This window comes from Cornus florida, unplaced genomic scaffold (assembly GCF_030987335.1).
Source record: "Cornus florida cultivar Cherokee Brave unplaced genomic scaffold, ASM3098733v1 CherokeeBrave_3.0.0_Hap2_Chr08, whole genome shotgun sequence".
Classification (NCBI taxonomy): domain Eukaryota; kingdom Viridiplantae; phylum Streptophyta; class Magnoliopsida; order Cornales; family Cornaceae; genus Cornus; species Cornus florida.
The window spans coordinates 75,315,195-75,338,721 of NW_026775578.1; the positions used below are offsets into that span (position 1 = coordinate 75,315,195).

The 23,527-nt window shown below is 33.8% G+C and overlaps 1 protein-coding gene across 1 annotated transcript; it reads right to left on the minus strand.

Annotated features, from left to right (window-relative positions):
- Nucleotides 1-8,142: 8,142 nt before the first annotated feature.
- LOC132270473 (pentatricopeptide repeat-containing protein At1g12775, mitochondrial-like) lies at nt 8,143-8,849 on the minus strand. Its single transcript, XM_059771653.1, has 2 exons — nt 8,400-8,849; nt 8,143-8,346 (listed from the first exon to the last, which is right to left on the minus strand). Exons 1-2 carry the CDS (start codon nt 8,847-8,849, stop codon nt 8,143-8,145), a joined length of 654 nt encoding a protein of 217 aa, XP_059627636.1.
- Nucleotides 8,850-23,527: the final 14,678 nt, after the last annotated feature.

The following is a 23,527-nucleotide window of genomic DNA, read 5'->3' on the forward strand; positions in this document are numbered from 1 at the left end:
CCCATTTAATTAAATCATAATTTTTTTAAATTTTAAAAATTCATATCTCAAAGATGGTACATTCAAATATTATAAATAATATATGCATGAAAAGTTTATAAAATAAGAATTTCAAAAATCTATTATAATAATTTTATTTTTAAAAAATACTCAAATTATTTGTAAGAAAATTTTTAGAATTATTCATTTGCATATGAAGCATAACATATAAAAAAAACAAAAAAAAAAAAAAAAAAAAATTAGTCTCAACAGAGACTGAATATTTATTTTGAATTTTTTTTTTAAATGACGAGTCTATAAAAAAAACATAAAAATAGTTTGATGCAAAAATATAATATCTCATAGAAACCATTCTTTGTGGGGCTAAATATTTTATATGCTATGTTCCATATGTAAATGAATAAGTCAAAAAAATTTCTTACAAACGTCCAGAGTTTTATTAAAAAATAAAATAAGATTGTTGGAACATATTTTTAGATTGCCTATTTTTCTCTAATTATAGAGGTTTGTTGCACAAATCTTATATTTTTAGAATCTTTATTTCATAAATTTTTCGTGCATATATTATTTACAATTTTTAAATTTACGGTTTGTGAAATATAATTTTTTATAAGTTTGGGAGAATTATGATTTATATAAAAGGATATTTTGGTCCAAGTATCCACTCTTTTACCCCCTGGAATAGTTGAAGGGGGTTCTTCGATAAAAAATTAGAGTTTAGGGAGATTTTTTATACTTTGCCCTTATTAGAATGGGTATTAGAATGGGGGGTTTGTAATAATCGTCTCCGCCCGATTTAAAATTAATATATACAAAATCTTCTTTTATTAGTTATGATTTTTCTTTTCTTTTCTTTTCTTTTCTTCTTTTTTTTTTTTTTTTCCATTTCTTATAATTATTTTAAATTTTAAGAACTTTTTTGTAATTATAATTATTAAAAAATTTATTATACTAAATAATTTGAAATGTTTTTCTTCAAAACAAGTATATATCAAGGCACCCCAAACCAACCCAACTCCAATGCCGTGCACCCAGAATTGAGTTTAGGAAAAGATTTTCATTGTTGGGACGAATTTTGGAAAAGAGTGTCTTGTCCTGAACACACCCCGTTGACATCCTTACCTCTCTCTTTTCCGAAAGGTTATGATTCAAATTTCGTATGAACAAAAAGGTACGTGAATTTTTTGCCAACTTTTATATATATATATATATATATATATATATATATAATACTTTTTATTTAAATGTTCGGGATTAAAAATTTGGCCTCGCATTTTTCTTCACTTATGCCTTATTTCATTCAAAGAGGAAGACAGAATAGAAAATAATAATAATAAACAAAGTATATTCATTTTGTCACATTATCATAAGAATGTCAAAATTAATTAGAAATAAACAAATTAAAAATAGTTGATTCATAACAGCAAGATTGTCCCAAAAATATTCAAATCCATCCACAGTTATAACAATATATGCTTGTCAAAATCAAGGTAGCGTTTCTAAATTTTTGATGAATGCTCACAATAGAACTAACCAGCTTATTAAGAATGGTGGTCATTATTTATAGGGTAAAGTGCAAATAAGCCCCCTGAACTTTTAGCCAATTGCACAAAACCCCTCTGAATTAACAATTACCCCCCTGAACTATGATAAAGTTGTAATTAAGGACATTAGGTGAGGTTCCGGCACCGGAAAAAAAAAAAGATTACAATATTACCCTTAAGTAAAACTACGTCGTATTGGTATTGTCTTAACTCAAATCTTAATTATCCAATAGAATTGTGACAACACATCATTACCTTATCACCTCATCTTTGTTTCCGCCAAACACGGCCTTATACGCAAGGCTTTCTCTCTCAAAGCTCTATTTTTCCCATCGTTGACGATGTTTGTTGACCAAAAAGGTTTCTCCTGGTCTATATGATGCTCACCAAAAAGGTTTGTTGACGAAGATTGACGATGTTGAGAACGGCGAGGTTGACGAGACCTCGTTGCCGACGGCGGGAACAGTCTCTTCACGGCGTTGCAGAATCACTTCTCGCCGCCACTGCCCATTACTTCATCACCATGTTCATTCGACGCCGGTGGGATCCTTCCTTGCCGCTTCCGGAATCATGACCCATCTATTTGAATAGAGTTGATTTAATACATACATCCAAAACTCAAATAACCCATCACTCATTGTTGTGATTCTATAGATACATCCAGAACTCAAATCCATACACAGTGGATTTAATACATACACAGAGTAGAGGAACCGATGGCACAAATTTTTCAAGCCATTGTTACGAAGATAAGAGGAACCGACGGGAACAATCTCTTCACGGCGTTGCAGAAGACGATGGGATCGGCGGCGTGCAAACATGTCAGGCAATGCCAATGCCAACGCCGGATCCATCGCCGCTGTGCCAGTCACTGATTTGCGCCGGAATCGTGACTTCTCTAGTCGCTGTTCTGCACTGCCGAGCTCTCCACTGGCCGACATCTCCACAACTGTGCTCTACACCGCCGAGCTCTCTCTCTCTCGCTCTGCGGCTATGATGATGATCGATGCAATTTTCGGCTGATTTGGGTTTTAAAGCGCTGAAACCGCATTATCGAAACCATTGGTAGAGTTTTCAGAAATTGAATTGATTATTTTTGGATCCAAATCGCTTGAATTGATGGCAGTTTTAGGGTTGTGAGGTACTGAAATTGAATGGTGAGAGTGAGTGGTCAAAAAAAGATGAGCAAAGTGGACTTGAATGGTGTTTGAAAGGTGAGAGTTTTGGCTGCTTTCCTTGGCTATGAGCTTTGGTGGTGTTTGGTGATGAAGATGAGAAATGGGTTTGCTTTTTGGTCCTGTTGAGAGAGTTCTTTGCTGATGGTGATTCCATGGTGTTGATGCTGGCTGCGGGAAAAAGAGAGGATAGAGATGACAGAAGAGTGAGAAAAACCAGAACAATGAGACTGAGACCCAGTCACGGTGACCACCCAGTGAGCTCCAAGACATGCGTGCGACTCCGGTGAACAAACGACGAGCTCTGTTCATCTTCTTCTGGTAAGCTTGGTCTAACCTAGCAGTGAGTTTCGGTCCGGCAGTCGAACACTTTGTTCGCTGTCCTACTCCTTTCTCTTTCGAGTTTTTACCCCTTTTTCTATATTACTATATACATACAACGACCCACCCACCACCGCCGTCTATTCACTTTGGATGTGCTCGGGATGGTGACATTGTACTGCAGCGACCCACCCACCACCGCCGTCAATTTGGGAATGGAGAGAGAAGCCAAGGGTATTGTTCTGACCGATGAGTAGATATATGAATGTGCTTGGGAAGACTACACTATATGGCAGTGACTGCCTGCAGCTATGCAAGAATTTTTTATGATTTTTTATACCTTTATAATCATAAAGGGCTGTTTTGTCATTTTTTATTTTCTGTAATCGCGTGTGAATAACACACCCCCATTTAACGGTGAGAAATAGCCGAAACTTTGCCGGTGGGCATTTTTTGCAAAAAAATTGATAGTTCATGGGATTAATTGTAAAAAAAATAGTTCAGGGAATTTTTAGGGAAAGAGAGTAAAGTTTAGGGGGGTTATTTGCACTTTACCCTTATTTATATAAACATTATCGTGAGAAATTTCATTTGTTGACTCCAATGTATGATCCTCGAATCTTTCTCACGATAAGCATGGTCAGGAAGATCATTAAGATTGTCAAGATAAACTGCGCGCCTTTAAATCTCGTGCTTGTAATGTCTGAAATTTTGCTATCATTGTTATCTTTACATATTCAAGATTGTCCAACATTTGAACGTTAACCTTTTATTTATTTATTTTTGTTTGTGTTGTTTTACAAAACACTTCAATTTCATTTATACGCAAAGTTGGCTCAATATACAAATAAAAAGGTAAATAAAATAATATGTCCAGAGTAATTTAAGAAAGATAAATAATTAAAAAATATATATTAAAAAGGTAAGAAAAATGAGAGAATTTTGAAAGTAAGAAAAATTGGAGTTTTATTCAAAAAAAAAAAAAAGAATTTTGACTTTTTTTAAAGGAAATTAAATGACTAAAAAAGTGATGCACAAATGCCCCACCATATTAGAAAAATAAAAACAAGTGATCTACATATAAACTTTTGTTCTTTTTTTTTTTTTTTATATAAAAAAAAAATTACAGAACTGGGATGAGATGTTTTTAACATTGTCATTATTTTAGGTGTGAACAAAGTTAATGCTTTGATGCCGTAGAGTTGAACTTACAATAACAATTAAAGTCTTTTTTCAATTATTTTGAATTTGGTATAAATCATATGTTTTCATTCCATTCCATCTAAGACCATAACATAAATTAAAATGCATGTTACCCTATTCTTCTATAGTAACTCTAACCCTAATATTATTCTCAATTTAAAGTTAGACCTGTCTAATAAAATTTAATTTCTATTTTTTTTTCTCCCGTAAGAACAAATTTTCTAACATAAAAACTTATACTCAAGATTAAAAAATGTTGATGACAACCTACCTTAACCAACCGCCAGACCTCTTCGACATATTTCGTTATCTGTCCATCGGATAAGAAAGATGACATTTCTTATTCAGGATAGGGAAAGACGACGTGGTTCAATAGGGTAAGGATAACCTAGCACAATTTGAAAAACTCAAAGGAGTAAATCATATCTCGACAAATCTGGCAACAAATGGATCTCGCACAAGCTGATGATAGGGGAGACCTCAACCATCAACATCGGCGTAACTAATTTGGTTCCAATCGACAACCATAAATAGGGCACCAAGCCATTAAAGAAGGTACGAGAAAAAACCTCTAAAGAGAATATATATAATTATTATGTGATACGATTACAATTACTAACTTAATCGTCGGAGGGTCCTCAGCTGGCTATCGTTCCGAGTCGCGAGAATTTTCGCATCAACAGTTGTAATTCATTGTATTCTTATCACAACAACAAAACGAAAAACACTAACCAAGGGCTCAAGAGTTTGTATCACTTCTTTCCCCCAAACTCCAAAATTCAGTGATTTAAATACAACGTAACATTTGTAACAGCCCTCAGTTCAGAAGAAGATGGAGCAAGTAAAAGTAGTCATCTTCAAATTTCAAAATAGAGAATTTACACATGTACCAATTCTTTTATTTTTAAGTCGACATATTCAAACCTCTTATTTTACAAAATCTTTACCGGCAAAAAAAATTACAAAATCAACTTGCCATAAAAGAATCATAGAACCTGGATATATGGCATTCACTTATTATTTAAACCAAAAAAAAAAAAGGTAAAGTAGTTCAACAATGAGATATGTTCAACAGTTGAAGCACATAACATGAATAGAAACTACAGAACCTTTTGATTTGCTGATTTACTTATAACAATAGCAGATATCCAACAAAACACTGGCATATTTTTAACCATGGAGGAACGCTAGCACAAAATTCCAAGGCCCTGAAGTATGCTTCCCCTACAGAACATAAGTTTCTGTGTCTCCTTGGGACCCTTGAAACACCATTATCACCCAGTCGCCTTCCTTATCCTATCTAGTCAACCAGTTCAATACAAACATCACCCGACTCAGGTTCGCTCCTTCGTACTACTCATGGAACAATAATTTTACCCAAAAAATGACGAAGACGCTGATGCTGGCCATACCTACATCAAACTGCTAGGCGAACAAAATATGAGACTTCAACCAAACATCAGAAAACCCTATAGAGATCACAGAAACTTATTAAGCATCTCCAAAATTGACTGATCCAATATAGTATTATTTAATACAGTTAGTAAAAGGGTCGTAGTACGTGCATCGGTAGAGAATCCTTTCTCAACCATCTCTTGAAGAAGTTGCATTGCCCTTAACTTCTCATTGTTTCGAAGAAATCCCTGTACAATTATGTTGTAAGTGCAACCATCTGGAGAGCAACCACTCTCTTCCATTTTCTTGAGCAGCATGTTTGCTTCAGTAAACTACCCTTCCTTACAAAGTCCATTGATCATAATAGTATATGTGTGAACATCAGGTTGCAACCTTTTGGAAGGAAGACTATAAAAGATTTCCCTTGCATCTTTAATGCTTCCAGCTCTGCACATACCATCAATGAGGATGTTGTAAACCACAATATTAGGATGCAATCCACATTTTTTCATCTCTCAAAACAAGGCCATTGCCTCAGCGGCATTGGTTCTTACACAATCCACTTAACAAAGTAGAGTATGTCACAAGATTAGGATGTTGCCCACGGGTCGCATCTCATTCAGAAGTTATTTGATGTAGGATAGATTTTAGTATTTTTTTAATTAGGTTTATTAGTTTATTTTTATTTTACATTTTTAGAGAGTTTTTAGTTTTAGATAATTTCTTTATATTTTTAATTTTGTTTCCTTATATTTTTATTTTCGTTCAGGAATTAGTTTACTTATAGGATTAGATTTTAGTTTCATTCTAGTGTTAGGTTTTCTTTATTATAAGAACATGTACTGCGATAGCAAAGATCAATCAATTTTATCAATAGAAATATTATATTCCTTTGTGAATTTTCTTCTAGTTTGTGAATTCAAATTGCACCACCTTGTGGATTCAAGGTAACCTATTCCTCGTGAACAAATTTATCGCTTCCTCGTATTAGAGTCTTGCCTTTTCCTGGTCTGATGGCAGATGATTGTTTTCGTGGCAACCTCGTTAGCAACGAAGATCGACAGAGAGTGGCTTCTTTTAGAGTCGAATTACAAGGCCATCAATGTAAAACCCGGCGAACATTGTAAGATATTCAAACAATGATTGCTAGGTTTGAGTTGGAGCAAAATCGTGAGAACAATAGGGTGCGAAACGTTGACGAAGATTGCGTTAGTCCGGTTCGGAATCGCAACCCCATCCCGCCTAGTAGGCAGCTAGCCTACGAGGATGAATTCAGTAATGATGATGATAAAGATGACACTGAAGACGTGTTTGGGGATCTTAAAGACACACGAATATATTCTTATGATCCTAGGAAATTTCCTCCTAATTTTGATGGTTTATTTCATATTGAATTTTTTTTTGAATTTGTTAGAAGATTTTGAGAAGTTCTTTGCATGAAAATTAAAGAGGAGAATAAGGTAGCATTAGTCGCGTATAAATTGAAAGGAATAGTTTTTAATTGATAGAAACAGTTACGAATTTCACGTGCACAACAAAGAAAAGCACCCGTAGAATCTTGGTTGGAGATGAAACAACTTTTGAAGTCAAAATTTCTGTTACCTTACAAAGAGCAGATTCCATCCGAAGCCCAAGAGGATGATATGGTATCTGGTCCTACCGCCACAACACGTCAAGTTAATGGCGATGTTGTGCAACATGTAGCAGTAGTTAGTGATACTGTGGATGTTGTTGATAATCCAAAATCAAGTGATTGGAATTGTTCCAAAGACACGTGTTCGACTTCAATTGCATTAGAGCTGCAACTCTTGTTACCCAACACTGAGGTGGGTTGCATGCTATCGTGTGATGATATTAATGGGCCATTGTCTTTTGTTCCTCTGCTTAAGAAAGTGGTTATTCAGGTTCCTATTATGGACGAACTGTTGAGCAATTCTGTTGCGTTATTGACATGTGAAAAGTCAAGTATCTTTATGGAGCTTGGAGTTAGTATTGGATACGCACAAGTGAGAGTAAAACCTTATGGTACTTGCAAGAAATTAGCATTGAATGCATCCAGCGCGCTTCAACATTGCAAAGTGAAGGCAAGAATTTTATTCATTCTTATATATGATTAAACTCGATTAAATTCGAGGATAAGTTTTTTTTAAGTGAAGGAAACTGATGTAGAATAGATTTTAGTATTTTTTTAATTAGGTTTATTAGTTTATTTTTATTTTATACTTTTAGAGAGTTTTTAGTTTTAGATAATTTCTTTATATTTTTAATTTTGTTTCCTTATATTTTTATTTTCCTTCAGGAATTAGTTTTCTTATAGGATTATATTTTAGTTTCCTTCTAGCGTTAGGTTTTCTGTATTATAAAAAACATATACTGCGATAGCAGAGGATCAATCAATTTTATCAATAGAAATATTATATTTCTTTGTGAATTTTCTTCTAGTTTGTGGATTCAAACTACTCGTGAACAAATTTATCGCTCCCGCTTACGTCATTGTTGTACAACTAGAGGTTTTCTTGCATGGCAGAAACCACCAAAAAGAGTGTTGTAACAGTATCAGCGACCAATCCCATCTGGGAAATTTCGTGAAAAAGTCTCAAAGCGTCATCCATTCTTTGCTTCTTACAATATCCATTAATCAGGATGTTATAGCTCTGAACATTAGGGGCACAACCCTTACCAACCATCGAATCAAGTATCTTCTTTGCCTGTGAAATTTGCTTTGCAAACAATATCCATCCATAAATGAATTGTAAGTGACTGTATTAGGCTCCACACCTCTTTGCATCATCCCTTCAACTTTTTCTACTGCTTCTACAACCTTCCCTTCCTTACGAATTGCATCCACCAATATATTGAAGGTTCTTACATTCGGTTTGATTTTTCGGTTCACCATTTCATTTAACAATTTTGTAGCCTCTCTCCACTGGTTTGAATTGCATGGGCCAAGGATTAAGAAGTTGTAAGTAATAACATCTGGAGAAATGCCTTTATGTATTATTTTCGAAAAGAAGTCAAAAGCCTCAGCAACCAATCTTTCCTTACAAAGACTGTCAATGATCATGTTATGGACAATGACATTGGTTTCCCAATTTCTCTCTTCCATCTTCTTAACCAACTTAATAGCTGCGGTGGTGTTCCCTGTTTTGCACAACCCATTTATAATCGTTCTGCAAGTAACTGTATTAGGTCGAAATCCTTTTGCCCCCATGTCATTAATCAACTCAGTCCCTTCATCAAAGTGTTGAGCATCACACTGTTCACTTCATAACCAAGCTTCAAAGTTCTCCCCAAAACAGAGAAACCCAAATCAACCCGATTCAAATGGCAGTAACAATTCATTGAGATGCCTAGAGTATACTCATTTGGCTCTACCATTCTTGAGGATTCCATTTGATTAAGTAAAGAAATTGCAGTGGTGTAATGTTTCATTCTCACAATGGCCCCTAACAATTGAGTGAAATGCACAATTGAAGGAAGAGGTCGCATTTGAGTCATTTTATCAAACAATGCAAGTGCATCGTCAAGGTTAGTGAAATCAAATCGATTTTGATTTCTCAGAGACTTCATAAAATGGGTTTGACTACTCATACTGTGAAGGTTTTGATCTTTTTGCCAGTTTGGGAATGAAACGAAACCCTTAAATTATCAGTAGCAAATGGATAATCAATGAAGAATAGTAAAATAATGGTTAAGAGAAGTTGTAGAGTTACCAATAACTTTCTGGAGAGAGATACCACCACTACATGTAAAATTTGAGGATCCAATGACACTTCTTTTCATCATAAAATTATATATATATAATAAATTTGAACGGATTCTCGACTTTTTAAGAGCCTAATTCGTTAATTAATTTGTCAATTGCGAATTACGTGTTTATCAATTCATGACCGAACCGTGATGCTTAAAAAACAATCCAATCTGCATGCATTGGTTTCACAGATTAACACATCAAATAAACATCCCTAAAAGAGGCTACCAAAGGCAGAGGCTACACATGTATTGCAATTAATAAAAATTGCATGCACTGTTTTCTTTTAAAACAATATTCAAATATAATTTAATATACTCTGTTTGAATAAAAATTGCATTCTTAGAGTCCATGCTTTTATTCTGAAAATTTGCGTTTAAATGTGTTGGGTAAAAATTATAAGTGCTTTAAATGATTACCAAATTTAGTTCGGTAGACCATTTGAATTAAATTTTTTTTTTTTTTTAAATTTAATTCAAATGGTCTACTGAACTAAATTAAGTTAGATTTGGAGCTTTTAAAATTGTGTTCGGAGTAAAAGTTGAATATTTTAGGTAACTTTTTTTCATTAGATAATTTTGTTCTTTTAATTTTTTATAAAGATAATTACACTTCTTCCTTAATAAAGTTGCTATTATTAAATATGGTAACATAATATTAAAGGATATTATTGTAAAATTAGCCATAGAAGTGTTTAAAAAAAATTTATTACCAAATAAATTAAAAAATAATTTAATTGTGAAAAATACTTATTATATTGTGTCACCAAACACCTGCTGCTTATTATTAACTACAATTTTTTGACAACTCTAATGATAAAAGCGCTTTTTTTATTCCAAGAGCAACCCCAAATATTTGAATATTATTGGATTAGAAGGACCAATATATACTTCTTACAATAAATCTGATAAGAAATTGTGTAACCAATATACCAAAGTAAGATCAAATCGATCAAAAATAAAAACAGCCCATTTTACACCAACGATTCATAATGGCATTTTGTATAATCGGCCAAAAATTAGCATGAAACTAGATTTTATAACATAATTTTTATATATATATTTTTTTTATAACATAATCTATATAAATATTTTAGGCCAGAGGAGGACAATGGTGGACCTGTGGAGTTGTGGAGATGAGAACACAGGTCTGGGAATTGCAATTCTTAGGGCTAGGACCATAACACTAGTTCATGTATTAGACCTTATTTGGCTTGAGCTTTTATTTTAGCCTTGCACTTGTTTGGGTAGGCTAATACTAATAATTAATTTCATTTATTTATTTATTTATTTTTTTTGCTGGGCTAAATAAAGCCATAGTAATAATTTTTTTTTTTTGGGTGGGCTGGAGCCCAGCCCAGCCCTGCCTTAAATCCGCCATTGGAACTGATAAAGTTAATTTTCTCAAGTAGTTTACATGCATTCACCAATATAGTATTTACGTACATGTATATTGGATTTTCTCAAAGAAAGGAAGAATGAAATAGGTGGAGAAGAAATCTGCCAGAATTAGTTATATTGGATTGCTGCCCAGACCTTCTTGAAGTACGAATCACGAACTTGTTACTCCTATTAGATACAAAAATGACATGCTTCAAGTCTTCTTTCCACAGCCGTTATGTTTGTGCAATTCCAATATCAACTCAAAAGTTCATAACTGAATTACTGAGAGGCTAGCCCAGAAATTTATTTCCCAACGTGAATATGAAAATTTCCTTTATTCAAAATAAATTCCCTGAACGAATTTTACTTTCTGAAAAACCTTACAAATTTTTTTTAGAATTCACCATATGCGATCTCAACCCTTTGGATACACTCGGATGGTCTTTGACATTTTTTTTGCTCAATTTGCTTAAAATAACGTCACTAATCTCTTATAGTGTGAAAATTATCAATTTCCTGAAAAGTTATAAAAACCTATTTATTAATTAAAATAATATATAATAAAGTACTAGTAAATATAATTTTAGAGATAAAATATGTATAAAATAAGCACTCATTATGCGTCCCCAACGAATACTTTATACCTTGATCTACCAACAACACACCCCACTTTTGGCCTAGGTAGCTTTTGACCTTGAACCTTTCTTAGTGTATTGCTATCGAATTTATTAGCTAACCAATAAACGTAATGTCTTGAACTGTTCAGCCTTTTGTGTAAACCAAGACAATAACAAACACACAGTACCCTTCCTCACAAAGTTGATTCTCATTGTTGTGTTCATTTTGGCCCTGAACAACTCCTGGTATTCAATGAGTGCTCCAGAAAACTTAGCCTTTATAGTTCTTATAGAAGAGGCCCCACCTCACACTTATATAGGTGACTTCTTATTAAAAATATTCTACCATAACCCACTTAAATTTTCAAGATATAAGAGTCATTGAAAACGTAGCTTATCCTAATCATCATTGTAGGTAGCACTATCTCATCATAGAAATGGGTAGAAGATTTATATCTTCCCAGTGCTTCTGGTGAGTCATTCAGAATTTCTATTGTCCCTTTGAACCTAGATCTTGGGATCTCCAGTCAGCTAGGTTGGGTTTCCATTAAGATAACTCGTTAGCTTTCGACTTTTAATCCCATTCCTCTCGATGATCAGTACAATTGCTCTCTAGTACAACCCTTAATTTTATATGTGACCATAAGGTTATGTTTGAAAATATTACACTCTGTAGAGATTTCTCCAGTTAAGAGCAACTGTATACTTTGTACCCTAAAATTGTTTATTGTTAGGAATATCCTTTTTCTTTAGTGGCACTGATGTAAACTTATTTTGAAATGTCCTCTAGGTAAAGTTTATTGACTTTCCTATTTGATTTATTCAAAGTTTCTAACTTTGAGTTATATTAAGAACATTACTACACCTTTAATATTAAAGACATCTACTCTTGGATTTGAAGTCTTTAATATCCCACATCCAGATTGCATCACTGTTGCACCTTCAATTTAGTTAGATACCTCGATTTATGCAATATTTGGCTTAAGGTGTATCTCAACTACCCAATTTATTGCTTTTCAGTGATCCTATCCTGGATTGAAAGTGTGCAATTAATCACAATTATTAAGATGCCTTGCAATCTTAACCAGTGATATACTTTGACTAGTATTTGTATTTGAGACTTACATTTACCAGAGTTAGCTAGGCTTTAGTTATCATAACTAGTATTATCTTAATCTCACTTTATTGAGAAAATACTATGTTATCAGATGTTAAATCTTTCATATCAAATATATTATTAATATATCATCAATTTTTTAAGGCATATAATGACTTATGCATCACATCTATGTCATTATCTCAGTACCAGCTTTAATCCACTCAAGGACTTATAAGCTTGCACATTTGATTCTTCAACTACAATAAATAACTAGGCTCTTCAGCTGGAAAAAGAACTCTTCTAGTTGTTCCATAATATTTTTCTCGTAAGAAACAACATAGACATTATTATAATACTATAAATAATTTTTGATTCTATCCAAAATCTCTTAAGATTAATGTGATACCTCTTAATTCTAGAGCCATGGATGATCAAGTCCGAGCACAGCTCTGAGGGATACCAAACAATTAATATGTAAACAAGCAGGAATACAACTGAATTAAGAAATAAATTTAAAGGCTGAAAATTATTCTAAATATGAAAATCCTCAATAAATTATAGATTAATTTAATTTAAACTTTCCAATCCGTATAACTCGAGAATTCATTTAGTGGACCCTTAATAATCCCAAACTGAGAATAAAATACAAAACCAAAATCCAAAACTAATATAAGAACGGAAGTCATACGTAGTCGGAGGAGTGAGTGACTGTACCCATATAATTCCATATCTAAGCCCAACTCCGTTTTAAAAACATTTCATTTAACCATTTAATTTAAGTCCACCTAAGTACAAAATTTAATTAAATTAAAGCAAACAAATCAGTTAAACAAATCAACAATTTATGGCATTCCAGATAAGCATATAATTCACGTAGAATAACGAAGTCAATTAAACAAATAAATCAATTAAGAAAATAAGCACATAATTCAATAAAAATACAAGAAAATCATTAATTAAAATATCGAGACTATCATTTTAAAATTAGGTGTATTACAATTAAAAACCCCCACATTTATAAGTATTTCTTATCTAATGAGGTAACTCGTAGCAAATTTCATCTATGGACAATATCCCCCTACAACTTTTGATAATCTTGAAATTTTATATATGATATATTTCTTATGGTTTTTCAACTCTTGAAATACCATATATTAAATATTTTACTTCATCTACCTTTTCAAGGTTTTATATTCGCTTCTCAACAAGCATGTATAACTGTCTCTAGTGCATATGTATTCACTTTATCTCTAACTTGTTCTTATAATATGTTACAGACATTACTGTGAATTAATACTAGAGATATTAATTACAATGGGCTCTAATTAATATTTGCTCTGACATCTCTTGTATTTATAAATTAAGTTATTCATGTTTAAGTTCATGTTAAGTCAATCATATTAACATGTCATAACATTTCATGTGTCACACATCACATAACTCAATCATTTAAGCAAATAATTCTCTTATTATTTAAGCTTTGGATAGAATCATCACATAGTGAGCACTCACTTCTCAACTATCATTATTAGTTAAAAGTGAGTTCTTAGCTATCATTACTAGCTTAAATTAACTACACTTTTCTCATATCTCACTACTAGGTTATGATAAACTCCACTTCTCAGCTATTACCACTAGCCTGAAGTTAAGTTTGCTCAGTTATCAATTCTAGTAATTCTTAACTGTTGTATACACTTATATAAATAGTTTACCTTGGTAGTAGAGTAATTTGTTTTGAAGAATATTCTTCAAAAACTACTATCTTACAAGTAGTTTTATTCCCTTATACATGAGCAGATATGATGTATAGTTTAAATAGCTTATGGCTAAAATGATTACTCATCACCCTCGCGTTTTTTTTTTTTTTTTACTACTAAGTTGAAAGCTAGAACCAACTAACAGATTTTTATTTTCCTCTTAGGTTCTGTGCACTTCATTAATCATTTTAGCTTGTGGCTAAGCTAACTAATTTGCAACTCAGTAACATTTTAGCTTTTAACTAAATTGTACATCAGAGCTAACTAGCTTGATTTAGCTTGTCTCGGTGTACTTGCTTAGTGTATCCATAACATTTTTTCATTAAATTCTTTAGAGTTATTGGACAATCTTCTCTTATTCAGTCCATTCACAGCTATACGTATTTTAAACACTAGTATAAATCTTTTTCCCTTAACTATCGGGAGAATTGACATAATTGGACTAGTCAATTTTTGTTTGTTACATTAAATACACAAACCAGTCATGAACTCATATATAAAGTTAATAATATCACACATTAAATAAACTATATTGTAAAATTAGATTATTATGCACACTAAGTAATTCAACTATATAGTTCAATATTATATCACATGATTAATTATATCACATAATTAATTTAGGAAATAATAATATTAAGGAGAATATTTTGCTTCCTTAAAGCTTTGTGGTTTATTCTCCAATAAACATGCTAGAAAATTAGCATTGTATGATTTATGCACAAGAAAACGATATGCACTACTGTTATGAGTATCATTGATAAAAGTAAAGAATTTTCTTTTTACCACCTTTAGTTGGCATAAATATAATATACTACATAATATTATATTACAAAATTAAAATAATTCAACTAATATTGAATTATATAAATAATTCGATAATCGACTTATATAACATGCTTCAATTTCACATAATATTGAACACATCAATATTTAACATATTATCATATAATAATGTATATAACATTATTTTATTATATCTAATTATTAGTGTAATTTATACTTATCTATATCTTAAATAGAAGTATATAATAAAATCTATGCAAGGCGTAGAATCTGTCTTAAGGTTGTTGGTAAATATATGCTTCATGTGACATTTAAGATATAACAAACCTTATATTAATATGCCATGAGATAATTAACAATATATTAAGAAATCATTAATTAAATATGCAACTCTATATTTAATTAAATATACAAAATAAAGAAATTAATTAATAAGTAATAAATAAAAAATCTGGACCGACGCTAATATTGAATACTATGTTCTTAAGACAGATTCGCCCCGCTATGGTGCTAACAGACTCAGTGGCGTCTATCTCCCAGGATACAACGGTCTACATCCACCAGTAGCAACACTACAAACTCGTGGATACAGCGAACCTCCTCCGTGTAATACTTTCTCTAACTCAAAAATGCATCTATACTATATAAATGTTAAATTGGATGCAATCCGAACCAAATGGTTCGGACCAATCTTAATATGGTTCAATGAAATTGGATTAGGGTCTAAGTGGCTCGAACCACTTGACTTATGGTTTGAACCCACTTGGGTTGGGTTGGGTTCATCTTCAGAAAGGGAGAAAATAAAAAATTATATTGAACGAATTGCAAATGGCAGCCCAAGGGGTATTTATAGAAATAGAAGTACCTTTTTCGGATTGGGTGTGTCTCTTTATCATTGGATACAACCATTTATATGTGTCACTTCATCATTAGACACAACCATTAATATGTGCCTTTTCATTAACGGACACAACCATTTATATGCATTTCTTCATCATCGGACACAACCACTCCAATTGATTGTAATGGTTCACATGGTGTCTATTAACCACTAGACACATCCACTCCAATAGGTTGCAATGGATCATGTTAAGTTGTATCTTTTCATTCCATAAACAACCAGTAATCACACCTATTCAGTTAAAGACATCTATTGATGACTATCAAATAATTTCTGATGAGAGCTGAAAAGTGCGCATTTAAACCCCTTAAGCTTAGGTATTCTAGGACCTTTATCTAACTTACTTTCCTGTTTTAGACTAATTTTGTGTTATTGCCCTTTTTAGGTGCTTATCCCTAAAATAAGCTAATTCAGCCAAATAAGAGCTTAAAAGAAGCTAACTCAAGCTGGATGGAAGAAAGGAGCAAAGTGGAAGCAGATTGAAGCAAAGTATGGGATTCAGCAGGTTCAATCGATCACAAGTATATTCTGATCGATCGAAAGTTCATCGATCTAGACATTTCAATATGGATCCAAGCTCTATTGTCCTTATCCAAAGATCCCATAAAGTTCGATCGATCCAACAATTCTCAGATAGATCGAAAAGATTCCATCTTATCCTGTTGTACCACCCCACCTATCACTTTTGTCTCTTTCCCCAAAATATCTTAGATCTGTCCTTATCCAAAAAGGCGCCACGATGGGAGGATCGATCCAGCCAAAGTTTGATAGATCTCAGCTATGTTCGTTCGATCTCACCATAAGTTCGATCGATCAAACTTCCTCAAGCCCGAAAAAAGACAAAATCCAGTTCATTAAAGGTTGGCTCATGGTGCAATCATTGGAGGAATATTGATGTGCGAGCCCAGACTATTGGGTGTGACATTTTAACCTACCTATATAAGGAATATGAGCCATTCTTGGGAGCATACTTGACATAACTTACATATTATATAACATATTCTTGGAGAGGAGGCTAGAGACATTCTTGAGAGGTTTTCCATCTACTTCAAGAAGAGGAGCATTTCTACTATAGGGATAACCCTTAAGGGTTGAAGGACACCATTCATGAGTGGCTAGACATCTTCTTGGGGCTAGAGTTAGCCTTAAGCATGTTTTATTTATCTTGATTCATGTATTCTTGAGGGGATTTGTGTTGTAATACATGTTTTGACATATTTATATACATAGATCTTGTTTATTCAATGATTTGTGTGGTTTAATTCTTCTAAGTGACCATTTCATTCTATCCATATGTTTATGTATGCAGAAATAGATGTTCATGTGTTTATCTCTATTTCTTGTGTTGTTGATGCATGTCTATGTGTATTAATGCTATAGATTTAGAGATTGTCAAGACATAGTGCTTAATAGAATGCTCTTATGGTTTATTTGATGGTTCATACTCATTTCTTGATGGATTGTGCCTCTCCCTTAGTCTAATTAGTTTAATTTTCATGTCATTAGCTTAGATGTAGTGTAGTTACCTTAGTTATTAAATGGGAGGACAATCCATGCTTGTTGTTTGATGTTCCATACTTATAAATGCAAGTAGTATATTTCTTTAATTTTGTGATGTGTTTGGATTATGAGCTTAAAGAAGGATTAATGGCTTACTTTGATATATTGTGCTATTCAATGTATTCTCTAGACAATATACACTTAATTGGTTATCCATGCTTGTTGAAACAACCACACACACTCACTCTTGTTGCAACATATGCCTTCCCCTCATTAATTGTGAATTGAGTATAAAGAAAAGTGATGCTTAGTGGTGATCTCTAAGTTTCAAGACATCTTTATCTTGTTTTGTCTATCATTTAATTACTTGCTTGATATTGATCTTGTTTAGTTTTAATTGTAGTTTAATCAACCAAACAACCTACCTTTGATCACTCGACCTACTAACCCTAAGCCTTGTTTCCACTACTAGTGCACCCTTAATCCCTTGGGATGATCTCTACTCACCCTAACTATATTTTTAGTTAGAGGTAGTAGTGGCATTTATAAATTTAAAACTTGGCCATATTGCACATTCACTACCTTTTAAACATCATTTAAGCGTCGATGCTTGACAAGCACCAAGTTTTTGGCACCGTTGCCATGGATTAAATTGGCAACGCCGTGTTTTGAAAACAATTAGAGATTAGTACTCTTTTGATCGTGTCTTTACTTTATTTTTATTTTTGGTTACTTATTGTGTTTGTTCTTATTTGACTAGGTGAAATTGAGCAAGGAGGTTAAACAAAGGAGACTTCAAAGCAAGGAGCTAAGCTAAGCACAAAAAGGACTAAAAATCTAAAAAATGCAAAGCATAGCAAAGTTTGGAAGTTGAAAACCAATTGAAGTTGCTTAAGGACCCTTTGTGAGATCTTTCTAACTCAAGCACTAGTTAAATTGTCGACCTGCGTGGAGGCTTGTTTTCCATTTTTTAGATAAATCGTGAGCCCACGTGGAGGCAATTTACTTTTCTTTGCATGTTATTTAAGCATGGGAGTATGGGATCATTGAATGTGGAGATTTGTTGATTTATTTGTTACGGGGGCGAAGTGATTGTTATTTGCTTTTCTAGTGTATGCATGGTCGTAGGTCATTGAATCCTACTCTTATCCCACTTAATTTGCATCTTGAATCAATTGTTCGCAATCCTAGGGGAAGGGGTAGTTCTCATCACTCCATTTCACCAATGGAGAATTTGAATGACGACCATGTGGAGGACCTTGGTCACATAGACCAACAAGTCAACCTCCACCCTAATGTGCATCATGAAAATGTTTAAGTATTATTAGGCATGTCTAGACCATTCATTCATCCACAACAACAAGTCTAAGTTCCATTGGGAATGCCTAGGCCAATATTTGCTCCACAACCCCCCATAGTTCAAGCTAATCAAGGTGTTCGTCTAGCACCACCAATTGTGAATCCTCCTATTGCATTGAGAGACCATTATGTGCCTAATGAATATAATACACCTACTTGCATTCAATTGCCTCCATTTAGAACACATCACTATGAAATTAAACCACAAACTATTCAAATGCGTCTAAACTACCATGGACTTCCAAGTGAAGAACCTTATAAGCATTTGGATGAGTTTCTTAAAGTATGTTCCACTATGAAATACATGAACATGCCGGAGGAAGTGTTAAGACTTAAACTTTTTCCTTTTACCCTTAAAGACAAAGCAAAATATTGGTTCAACAATCTTAAGCCTTTTTCGATAACTTCTTGGGCGGAAATGCAACAAGAGTTCTTGAAAAAGTACTATCCAGTTTCTAAAACCAATGCCATGAGAACTTCCATTAGAGAATTTTCTCAAGGGGATGGGGAAATGTTTTATGAGGTATGGAAAGGTTTAATGATTTGCTTAGAAAATGCCCTCATCATGACATACCTAAGTGGCAACTAGTTCAACATTTCTTTGAAAGTTTACCGGATAATCACAAGGGTATGGTTGATGCATCAATGGGTGGTTCTTATCTTGACAAGCATGAAAATGATATGTGGCAATTGTATGAAAGTATGAGTGAAAATTCCATGCATAGATCTCTGTCTTCTAAAAATGGTAGAAATCTAGGAAGAAGGAAGAATGTTGGCTTGTATCAAGTTGACAACTCCAATGATATAACCGCCGAGATGAAATCCTTATCTCAAAGGTTTGATCAATTCTTGATTAACCAAAACTCGGCGAATCAAATGCCTTCCACCCCTAATCATGTTCATCATCGTGCATCTAATGAATCATGTATGACTTGTTCAAGTGTCTTGCATTCTACTTCTAATTGTCCTCATGGACATGTGCAAAATGACAACCATAAGCAAGCCAATGCTATTTTTGCTAACCAAGGGAATAATCCCTATGACAATCATTACAATCCAAGTTGGAGGAACCATCCGAACTTTTCTTGGAAAAACCAAAGGGAAGGCTCAAACACTCCCCAAGGTGGTTTTCAAGGGAAGTATGTTCCACCTCCAATGCAAGGCCAAGGTTCCCAAGGTTTTAGATCATCATTTCAATCCCATGGTAATCAATTTTCTAATTGCCATTGTCCTAATCAACCATCTTATTCTCAAGGAAACTCTAGGAGTCCCGCCTTTGAAGAGAAAGTTTTGACCGCTCTAGGCACTCTAGAGGCGAACACTCAATTGCTTCATTCTCATTCTCAATCCCTTGCTAAGCTAGAAACCCAAGTAGGGCAAATATCTAGTACTTTAAATGCTAGAGAGAAAGGGAAAATGCCTTTGAATGCCCCACCAAAGCAACAATGTGTTGTGGAGACTCATTCCTCATCGAAAAGTCCTATAATAGAGTATGTCAATGTGGTGACAACCTTGAGAAGTGGGAGAATCATTGACAACCAAGTAGGTGTGTCCAATAAAGAGAGTGAACCGGTGCAACCCAAAGTTGACACCCGTCCCGTTTCACATTTTATTCCTCCTTCATTGCATATGCATGATCATTCAAATGAGAAAGTGTCAAAAAGTGATTTGAAAAGTGAGTTAAAAAATGATTTGAAAGATGAATCAAAACATGATTTGAAAAATGATTTGAAAAATTCTTGTGTTAATGATGTTTCAAAGAAGGATTTTGAAAAAGTTTTTGAGCCAAGAGCTCCATTTCCGGATGCCTTGAAAGGATCCATTTATCTTGACAAGCAAAAGACAAAGACAAATGAAATCATTGATGTGTTTAGGCAAGTGAAGGTTAACCTTCCACTTTTGGATGCAATCAAGCAAATTCTAGCTTATGCCAAGTTTTTAAAAGATCTTTGCACCCAAAAGAGGAAGAACAAAAGCCAAGCACCTAAGAAAGTGGTTTTGACCGAGCAAGTGAGCTCTATTTTGCAACATAACACTCTTCCAAAGTTCAAAGACCCTGGTTCACCTACTACATCTTGTGTCATTGGTGACCATGTCATTAATCGGGCTCTCTTAGACTTAGGAGCAAGTGTTAATCTTCTTCCATACTCGGTATATGTCAAATTAGGCTTAGGATACTTGAAACTGACGTCGATGGTTTTGCAACTTGCTGACCGATCCATCAAAAAGCCTAGGGGTATAATTGAGGATGTATTGATTAAGATTGATAAATTTTTCTTCCCCGTTGATTTCGTTGTCATTGACATGGAACCGGTCCCAAATCCTAAGAGCCAAATTCTCGTTATCCTTGGCCGTCCTTTCTTGGCAACCGCGAATGCCAACATTAATTGTCAGATGGGGATAATGAAGATCTCATTTGGCCACATGAAGGTGAAGTTAAATATCTTCAATCCAACCCCGAATTCATTTAACAAGCATGAAGAAGTAAATGTTGTAGAGAAATGTCATGCAAATAAATGTGAAGGAATAAAGTCTTTGCTTGAAACCAAAATTTCAAAAGGGTTATCTTCAACCCTGAATTCGAAAAAAATTGTTTCAAAATCTTGTTTTGAAAGGGCATGGAAGCCCAAAGATCACATTGAAAAAGGACCAACAAGTTCCTTTGAGCCTAATCCAATAAGTTCTCTAGGGAACTATTTGTTGGGTGGAGTTCAAAGTACTTATCACCCCATTAAGGAGGGGATGCACTACAAGATGTTTGATCCTGACTAAAAGAGCCCAATGTCTTGCTAGAGACGTTAAAGACTAGTACATTTCGTAGGGTGTCACAACCCTATTCTTCACCCATTTCTATTTTAAATTTCATTTCTTGCGAAGTCTAGATATTTGCTTTAGGTTCATATACATTGCTAGGAACTGTGATTAGGATTGCAAGCACTTTTATGTTGAAAATGGACATTTTGTTCCTGTTCGATCGATTTCAAAAGTGGTTCGATCGATCGAACTCCATACCTGCATCCAATCATCTCTCTGTTCAATCGTTCGAAGAAAACCTGCAAATTTTAGCTCTCTATCTGATCGATCGTAAATTATTCGATCAATCCAAATTCATCTTGGATCGATCTGTAGTCTCAACACTTAGAAAAATTTTGAACCTGCATCCAAAGATCTCTCTGTCCCATCGTTCGAACATGTCTACAGATTTTTGTATGTTCGATCGATCGGAGTACTTCTGAGATCAATCTTGGAGAAATCGATCTTTGTTCTTTGATTTACTATTTGGACTTTGACTTTGACTTTTGTTTCGAAAAAAAAATAATAAATAAATAAATTTGTCAAAAATACAAAAATATTTTTGTTTCTTTTATTTTATTTTTTTTGAAAAACTTAAATATTTTCAATTTTCTATTTATTTTTATTTTATTCATTTTCCAAACAAAATCCAAAAAACATTTTTGATTTTTAATTTCTAATTTTTAAATTTTAATTTTCCAAAATTCAAAAATAGTTTTAATTTTTAATTATTTTTAATTCAGAAAAATCCAAAAATTATAAAAATAATTTTGTCATTTAAGAGGAGAGATTGATTCCAGTTCGATTGATCTGAGGATTCAGTTCGATCGATCGAACTAAAAAGGAAATATTTTTAAAAATCGAACCTAGGGTCATTCAATCGATTTCAAAGAAATCGATCTTCAAACCTTAGAGCCCATCGCCACTGCAAACCTTCTCTTCCATCTCCGGCGAACCCTCCGGCGAATTCATCTCATCCTGAATCTCTCTCCCTCATCCCGGATCTTGGATTTCATTCGCATCTCATCTTCTTTCTCGGTTTGAGGTAAGATCCGAGACCCCTTTTTGATTTTGAAGCTTTATTTTGACACCATCACTGCTTTCTATGTTAGATTTATGATGAGGATGATGATTATAGCCACTGATGGAGCTTTGAAGCTCTGTATATATATGTGTATATATCGGTTTTACATTTTTGGTTTTGATTTTTGATTTTGGAGGTCACGGGCCTAATCAAGTGACCATGTTTGTTGATTTGTTGTGTTGTGGGTCCCATAAACTTGTTTGGGTGCCCCCGTGTCATCAAAGTCACAGATCTGTGACGGTTTGCATCAGTTGTAGAGTTCGATCGATCTCGGTATTTCTCAAATCAATCAAAAATGCATCGATCTCACTCAATCCAACTCAATTCCAAATCGATCAAAAATGCATCGATCTCACATTTTTGTGATCGATCGAACTTCACAGATTTGAATAGACACTTCATACACCATCTCTTGTGTTTTATGCTATCTCATACACGCCCAATGCCTGTGTTTTCCACATTGGATGCATTCCATACTTATACTGTCTAAGCATGAGTCACTTAATGTCATTTATTTCTCATCACTTGCATAGATTCATGTCTTTTATTCTATTTTATCTATCTTATTTGACATACATGTTTCTATATGTTATGTCTTATTTCCTTATTCAGCTACTGACTTGTTCTGCAAGTTTTCCTTTTATTTTGCAGGCCATGGCTAGGGTCAAGACTGTTGCCCGTGGACATTATCATCGCAGAGTCAAGCGGAGATTAGACAACCAGGCAGGCCTATCTCACGTCCAGGACCCCATTCCTGAGCCTGGGCCAGAGCAGATACTGGACCAGTCAGAGGCAGATACAGCTCAGTCCCCATCCGCTGACTCTAGACTACAGTCTTCGGCTGTTGCATCATCTTCTTC

Excerpts from the sequence above, each read along its gene's own strand:
- LOC132270473 (XM_059771653.1), bottom strand. The coding sequence starts at position 8,849 with ATGGGGGCAAAAGGATTTCGACCTAATACAGTTACTTGCAGAACGATT. Across the intron at positions 8,347-8,399 it reads GAGGTGTGGAGCCTAATACA|GCAAAGAAGATACTTGATTC; the intron begins GTCACTTACAAT and ends CAAATTTCACAG.